The sequence below is a fragment of the Setaria italica genome, chromosome IX (assembly GCF_000263155.2).
Source record: "Setaria italica strain Yugu1 chromosome IX, Setaria_italica_v2.0, whole genome shotgun sequence".
Lineage (NCBI taxonomy): Eukaryota > Viridiplantae > Streptophyta > Magnoliopsida > Poales > Poaceae > Setaria > Setaria italica.
Window position 1 is genome coordinate 37,574,084 of NC_028458.1, and position 8,242 is coordinate 37,582,325.

An 8,242-nucleotide genomic window follows, 5' to 3' on the forward strand; every position below is an offset into this window, starting at 1 on the left:
GCACGCACTCACTCTCGTCACTCCTCCTAGTAAGGCTACAGCTACTAGCTCGTACTAGAACGAGCAGCGTCACTCTTGCTCGTCTCAAGGAACTGCCCGGTGCCAATTAAGTACCACGCCGTACGGTTAGCTCTTAGCTCTAGTGTCCCGCGATGGCATCGGAGTGGGAAATGGCCATGGGAGTGGAGCTCGGCATGGGGATGGGCACGTACCACGGCCACCACAACGCCTCCAGCATCACCACCGCGCCGATGAGCAGCCACCACAGCGGTGGCGCCAGCTACTCCACGGCGCATCACCACCATTACTACGGGATGCCGCCCATGGGCGACGCCATGCGCGTCGACGAACTCCTCGACCTCTCCACCGGCGCCGGCGCCCACGACTTCTTCCCCACCGCCGCGGGGGCCGCGGCTGCTGACAACGGGCATCACTCGGGAGCTATGGGTGAGCCGTCGCCCACCGCCAACTCGTCGGATCACCAGACGTCGCTCCTCTCCTTCGCCGACGAGTTCTACATACCCGTAAGCACCAAACGACGATCGCACAACTGCCGTGCATCTAATATGTCACTAGCTAGCTATATGAATGTCGTGTGTCTAGCTTAGTTATCTACTTTAATTAGAGAGAGGTTCTCAGGTATGAGATCGCTGAACAATTCCGATATGCATGATGATGCAGAGCGAGGAAGCTGCGGAGCTGGAGTGGCTATCCAAGTTCGTGGACGACTCCTACTCCGACATGCCGAATTACTCCTCGCATGCCGCAATGGCGGCGGCCGCTGCTGCTAACGCGGCCGGCAACGGTGGTGGCAACTCGGGTGGTCAGGACAGCTGCGTCACGGCCGCGCCTGGCCGCGGCGCGCGTAGCAAGCGTTCCCGCGCGACCGCCGCGGCTGCCGCGGCGTGGCACTCCCTCGTGCCGCGCCCGCCATCGCAGTCGTCGCCATCATCGTCCTGCTCGTCCTCGGACTTCCCGTCGTCGAACAAGCCGGGGCGGCCGAATGGCGCCAACGGCAGCCGCGGCAAGAAGAGCCCGGGCCCCGGGGGGGCCGCGGGGGCGGAGGTGGGCATGGAGGGCGGCGTGCGGCGGTGCACGCACTGCGCGTCGGAGAAGACGCCGCAGTGGCGGACCGGGCCCCTGGGCCCCAAGACCCTGTGCAACGCGTGCGGCGTGCGGTTCAAGTCCGGGCGCCTCATGCCGGAGTACAGGCCGGCGGCCAGCCCCACGTTCGTGCTGACGCAGCACTCCAACTCGCACCGCAAGGTGATGGAGCTGCGCCGCCAGAAGGAGCTGATCCTCATCCGCGGCAGCCACCGCGACGCGGCCGCGGCCGCCGCGGCTGCCTCGGCGGCCGCAGGATCCGCCGGGCCGAGGCCGGAGCTCATGTTCCGCGACTACGGCGTGTGTTAATAGCTAGCCGGCGGAGGAGGCCCGGGAGCTGGCCGTGCATTGCATGCATGGAGCACTTTAGATCCTTTTGCGAATGAAATTCTGCCGTTTCTTCTTTTCTTTCTTCGATCGCCATGCGTATTCCAGATATTTTCCGTTCTCTTTCTTCTGTTAATTATTAAATTGTTGGTACCTACTACTACCTCCCTGCTTCTAAGTTCTATGAGAGATCAATGAATTCTGTTGGTATAATTGTGGTTGTTTTGTGAGCAATCATGCACCTAAAACGTCATGTATCGAGTACACGAATGGTCCTGATTGTGATTTAGCAAGCATATTAGTTATGGCACGCATTCCATCCGTACTGCTCCGCTGGTAGGTATGCGTGGAACGTGAGCGCGCGAGTGCCATGCATCTTCTTAAGTGAATGACAGACATATCTCCTCGACAATTTTCAAAGAAACGAACGAAACTTATACGTCGTCGTCGTTCACTTTTTCTGTTAGTTTTGGGTGGGATTTTTTCCTCTTTACCTAGTTACCTGCATCGGAGTACATTGCTCATTGGGTTGCGACAGCTTTCCTCGTGGTTATTACTCCTACTCCATGCTTCTTTTTTCCTCACCGGTAGGTCAAGCTTTTCAATTCAATGGAGGAAAAGAGAGGAGGCGGGGTGAGAGCCGGGAATGGTGGGTGGGCCAGCACGTGACTTGGCCCTATCGCGGCCTTTTTGGCAGGGGAAAGAGTGGGCGATGCTCCGGGCTGGGTCAAGTGTCCCCCCCCTTGTTGATACCCCCCCCCCCCCCCCATATCATCATCATCGATCTTTCCTTCTCTCCTCACTTATTAGCATCATGCAATCGTCTTTCTCCCCCCGACTTTTCTCGGCGTTTGTTTTCTCCGTGGGGCTGCGCAAAAGGCAGGGCGAGTAAAGCGGGCTTGGGGCCGAGCTCCTTGTGGCCATGGAGTGTGTGGGCATGCGACCTCTGCCGACTTCCATGTGGCCGTGGTCTCCGGGGTGCCCGTATATTGTGCCGCGTTTGATTGGCTGCGTACTGCCCGTACTAAACAATCACGTTCCGTTTGCTCGCAAAGTCGTAGCTATACACTTCTTTTATGCCCAGTGTGTATGTACATGACCCGGCCTAACACACCAAATACTAGTGGCTAAGTAGCAAAGCATGGAGAATTAAATAGCAAACCACAGGTAAAATCTGAAATCTCATATGGCAAGTGTTCTTTCTATTTATCAATGGGTGACTTGAATGCTCTAAACAAGAAGTAGTGATTTCACACGATCCAACCGCGGTTGCCATTGAGATCCTTGAGAGAGAGAGAGAGAGGAGTTCCGCATTGAGAGATGGATGCATCCAATCCGTGGCCGTGTTACAACTTAAGGAAAGCATGGGCGACACTTTCCTTGTTGATCCTAAAGTAGCCGCAGCCCTTAGCTTGACGTGACAGATGTGCCCCATCCGCCAGGAACTCTGATGGTCTGCCGGTGAAATGACCCAACGTGCAGCACGAAGGAACATCGGCGAGCACGTCCAGCGCATGCGAACCGGTCGAACACGAGGTCCTGCTGGAGCTGGACTTGCACGGAGACGGAGACGACGAGGAGAGGGCTCGGCTGATACGACCCGAGTAGTTATCTCGGCTGTCACGCTGCGCAGCAGCTGCTCGATTTGACACTTGCCCATGCAGGCACAGCCACTTGCCAGGAACGCGTGCAGGGAAGACACTTGTCCTGGTCGGCTCTGCCAGCACGCCCTTGGTTTCTCGTCGCGCCGACGTTGAAGTGCGGGCGGCGTCGCGCCAGCCTCTGCCCGCGCTCGATTGGCTTGCGCTCGCTGCCACTTGCCCGCTGCAGTCAGCAGTCTGCAGTGCACGGCGAGGTGGCTCGTGCTGAGTGCTCGATCGATACGAGGACAATGGGACTTCAAACAAACAGCGTGTTCGCTTCAGCTTATTCAGTCGGCTTATCAGTTATCAAACAGTGTTTTCCTCTCACAACAAATCAGCTGTTTCAACTTTTCAGCCGGCTTATAAGCTAAAGCAAATATGCCAAAAACTAACCGGGCCTGTTGGGCCGAAACGAGGCAAAGCACTACGAAGGAGTGAGTGAACCCATTTGTTATATATAGTCCACGAGGTCCGCAACCTCCAGTTTGCAAATTATTATTGCCATTTATTATTTGGTAAAGACTATATACTGCGGCCGGCCGTCTTTTTGTTGGTCGGAACGGCCGGTTTGATCCACCGTCCGCCCAGCATCCAACAGCTGCCAGAAACCACAGCCGCGTGCGTCAGTGCGATTCCAGCGCGTCGGTCCAATTCCCAGCCGGGGCCCACTAGTCATACTAATCGAGCGAAACTGTTCAAATCTCCGGCCGCGCGCCTGTTCGTCTCTTTCGCCCTCTCATTTCCACCGCTCCCCTCTCTCTCTAGGGTTTCTCTCTCTCCTCTCCTCCCGGCGATTTCTCCACCGCATCTTCGGATCACCTCGGATCCATCTATCAGCGGCGGCGGAACTCCAGATCGAAGACATTGAAGCGATGGAGCGCGCTCGGTGGTGTGTTGTTCATCGAATCCCCATCTATTTTCATTCATTTTTTCGCCCAATTTCCTCTGATTTTGTTCGCAATGTGTTTTCCGCATGGGGCTCTCGTGGTGGGGGGTAGGCCAGCGTGAGACCGAGCGCGCACGGATCCAAGGAGGTGAGGGTTGTTCGTTTAATAGGGGTCGATCATTTTTGGTTTGGGGGGGGGGGTTGATCGATTTTTTCACCTGTTGTCTACGCAGGTTTTCGGCGGATTGGAGAGCGCAAGCCTATCGCGCACGGAGGTGAGGTTTCGTTCGTTGAATCCCCGCGGGTTTCCATTCATTTTTTGGTTGGGGGGGCTTTTGATTTTTTTCGCCTGATTTCTCTCTTATTATTTTTGCGCAGTTGTTTCTGCGGATTGGGGAGCGTGAGGCCCAGCGCACGGAGGTGAGGTGTTTTTGTTCGAATCACCCATCGATAACTTAGTCACTAGTCCCCCTACATATCTCGTCTTAGGCTGAGGTGTTTTTGACATCCATTTTTGCGCAGCAGTTTTCAGTGGCTAATCGACCGTCAGACCGCTGCGGTGGAGGAAGATCAGAGAGGAGGGGGTGTTTTGGGGGTTCACACAAAGGTATGCATCAACTGTTTTTTTACTACCTTTTTCAAGCCATACTTGATTCAGTATTATTGATGGGCGATATGTATGGTGTGTGCGAGATTTTAATGTCGCACATTCGTTTGTTCATAATGAACATATATGTTATTTTTTCTGAAACATGATTCTTAGTACTTTCGGCAATCTTTTGTGTGTCATTTCTCAATAATTCAGCAACAGCATAGGCTATGATGAAGCAATTTAGGTCCTACGATGAAGCATTGTAGGCCACAGAATATAGAAATTTAGCATCCCAGGTTAAGCAAGTTTGTAGTATGATTTATAAATTAAGAATTTTATAGCTTATCATTTCTGTTTGCATAATTTTAGCATCCCTGGTTAAGCTTTTCGTTTTGCTATAGGCATCATAGCCTAGAGGGCACTAGAATTCAATTCATGCAGCAGCAACAGCATCTGAATTCAATTCTGTGTGTTTTCTCTCTTTTTTTCTGGAATGTGCACCCAAACAACTAAGGGGGATCTGAATGCTCTGTGCCTTTTTTCTTTTTCTAAATATTCTAAATGCTACAAGTGCTGTTTCTTGTTCATGTATTTTTTTCAACAAAATTTTTAATGTGGCTTTCTAGATTCCCAATCAGCGCCCTTTTTTTTGAGTTTTACTTTTGTGCTCACTTTTATTTTCACCTCGGTTTCTGTGGCAGGCTGGGGAGCAGGATCTTCAAATATAGAGAAGCAAGTTTGTGGAAGTAGAGGAATAAAACACAATACGAAGGTCAGTTTTTTTTCTCTATCAGTTATGCAGTAACAATAACCATGCATTGCTACTTAATGACAAACACGTTTAGGATTAGTGGTCAAACATTTTTTTCCCTCCAGGGGGTGCTGATTCTGCATAAGTCTTTACTTGGGCCGTAAAAATCCAGCGGAGTTGGTATGTGGTATGTGGGAGCAATCCTGGATACCCTGTAATCCCCGGTGTGGTGGCCCCCCTGATGCATGCAAATCAGCACCTTCTGATTATTTTTTCCATACCATTTTTTGTCACACCAGAATAACTCAGCACCTACTGATTATATTTTTTTTTAAAATTTTGTTTTCATTTGGAAATGTTCCTGTATCAAATCAAGATGGAAGCAATCAGTTCATACAATGCCTAGAGTACAAAGAGAGAGACCAGCACGTGCAGTAGCGAACAATGCGGTATGGCCCTCAAATTTGTTTAAGCTCTTGTTTTTTGGAACTTCTATCTAGTCTTTTTATCCCCAAAGTTTTTATCCAGTTTCTTCAGTACTTTTTGAAACTGAGTTAGGGCCTGTTTGGCTCCAACCTGTTAAAGTTTAACACCCATCACATCGGATGTTTGGATGCTAATTAGAAGTATTAAATATAGACTAATTACAAATCTAATTGCACAGTTCGAGTGTAATTCGCGAGACTATCATCTATTAAGCCTAATTAGTCCATGATTTGACAATGTGGTGCTAAAGTAACCATTTGCTAATGGTGGATTAATTAGACTTAATAGATTCGTCTCGCGAATTAGCACAGGGTTCTGCAATTAATTTTATAATTAGCTCATATTTAGTTCTCCTAATTAGCATCCGAACATCCGATGTGACATTGTTAAAGTTTAGCACCTCATATCCAAACACCCCCTTAGTTTGATGAGATACATATTCCAACCCCATTAGTCAATGATTTGGACAGAAAACTAACAAATATATGCTTCTTAATTAGGCAACAACATGTTACTAATAAGGCAATAATATAGTTAAGATTATGCAATTATATGGTTCATAAATAGGCAAAATGTAATACTTTAATTAGCCAATATAAAATACCTATATACATGGTTAACAATTTTATTGTTTTAGCTTTCTTTTATAAAACACTTGATATTGTTCCAATACTGTAGTCCTTCTACCTTTTATTCTGGTGAAATCTGTTCTCTATCCTACTGTTAGGTTGTATGTGCTTTTGATGTGATGCCTCTATGTTCTCTGTATGTTAACTACCTGAAAGTTTTCTAATTGGCATGTTAATTTTAATTGGTGTGTTCTCTGTTCTATATGTGAAAACTGTATACTTGCTTTTTGAGGGTACCTGCCCCATCATCCAAGGGTTGTGTTCTGCTGTCCATGTTCGCTGTCCGTGTTGGTATAAGTTGCTCATTTTAACTGCTTGATACTTAAGTTATTGGCAATAAAAATAGTTATATACATGCTGAACATTTTTTATTTTTAGAATTCATGTTCATATCTTCAGATCAAATCATTGATTTTATGGTGATTACAGATTTCAGACTTCATAATGCAATACATCAGCTAGTAGTTTATTTTTTTGGGTGTGTGGCTGGGGTATGAAGCATTTCAGTTCTCCCTTTTTTCAATCAGTTAGTTCTGTGCCAATTATTTGGGTGCAATTTTAGGTGGCAAGTTCAGTAATCATATGGTTCTTTTTTAGTTCTGAACTCTGACTCATCAGTGTAGTTCATCAAATGGGTTCAGTATGCTATTATTTTTGTGTGTAAATAACATGAACAAGGAATTCTATCCCTGAAGTGGCATTTTTTTTGTTAAGCTTTTGTGCGTGTTCATTTTAGTGTCTGATTTTGGCATAAACAGTATTAATGTCAAATGTGAAAATACGTACAAATATGTATAATATTTATCATTTTACCTACACCTTTTTTTCCCCAAACCTGATCGCGCTCTCCATTGTATGTTTTTAGGCCCCAAGACACAGGGCAACACCTTCCAGACTGGTTAAGTTATACAAGCACCTGACTGTTGACCAGCGCAAGGCTATAGAAGATGTGAAATTTGGTGGGTTACTGAAGATTGCATGCTCACAAATACCTTCAGATTTCGCAAATTGGATCATGGTGCAATGTTTCGATCATGAAACATCGCAACTCATTTTGCCTGGAAGGGGGAGGATCTCATTGACAGCAGGGGCTGTAGCTGAAAAATTTGGTTTGCCAAACAGGGGTGATCCAGTGAAGTATGAACTTGATGTTGATGCCATCAATTTCATTCATGAGAAGTATGGCATTGTCCGGGGGACAGCACCCAAGATTGAAACAATTGTTCAAAGGGTCAAGGCAAACAAGGAGGCAGATGAAGATTTTCTGAGGTCATGGCTGATGCTTGCTGTATCAACATTTTTGTGCCAATCGACTGGCTTGGGAATCAACCCCAGATGCTACCCATCTATAATCGACCTATCAAGCGTGAAGAAATTGAACTGGGCACAGTTTGTTGTCGACCAATTGAAGGATGCCACTTCCAAATTTGATAAAAAGAATTCTGTGAGGGGTTGCGTTCTCCTAAGCACTTTTTTGACCACTTCTCTAAGTACCCCTATATTTTTTTTTTGTCTTCTCATGATTCTTGTTTTTTTTCCACCACATATACTATGGGGGTGTTTGGCGTGGCTTCACTCCAGAACTCCAGCAACTCCACTAAGAAATCCAGCCAAACACCTCAACTCCAAAATTCCATGGAGCAGCCAACTCCATGGAGCTGTAGTGCAAATGGAACTGGAGTTTTGGAGCACCTTTTTGCTGCTCCAAAACAACCTCTTTTGAACCTCCTCGTGGAGTTGGTGGGTAATTACCCACCAATACCACTAGTTACACAAAAAAAACGTTTCGTTCCGTTCCTCCCGAGCTCCAACCCGTGACTATTT

At 47.8% G+C, this 8,242-nt stretch overlaps 1 protein-coding gene and 1 long non-coding RNA gene across 3 annotated transcripts; both read left to right on the forward strand.

Annotated features, from left to right (window-relative positions):
- The first annotated feature begins 6 nt into the window (after positions 1-6).
- Positions 7-1,665, forward strand: LOC101753923 (GATA transcription factor 2). The gene is made up of 2 exons (XM_004983621.2): positions 7-524; positions 682-1,665. Exons 1-2 carry the CDS (start codon positions 153-155, stop codon positions 1,411-1,413), a joined length of 1,104 nt encoding a protein of 367 aa, XP_004983678.1. The 5' UTR covers positions 7-152; the 3' UTR covers positions 1,414-1,665.
- A 2,122-nt stretch (positions 1,666-3,787) lies between these two features.
- Positions 3,788-7,928, forward strand: LOC101754320. 2 transcript variants are annotated; one of them, XR_215906.3, is made up of 8 exons: positions 3,788-3,963; positions 4,073-4,108; positions 4,194-4,235; positions 4,339-4,380; positions 4,483-4,567; positions 5,254-5,324; positions 5,680-5,752; positions 7,284-7,928. It is a non-coding gene; the product is annotated as an uncharacterized LOC101754320 (long non-coding RNA). The 2 variants fall into 2 exon arrangements; XR_001162945.2 differs by having other exon boundaries at positions 3,790-3,963; positions 4,486-4,567.
- The last annotated feature ends 314 nt before the right edge of the window (positions 7,929-8,242 follow it).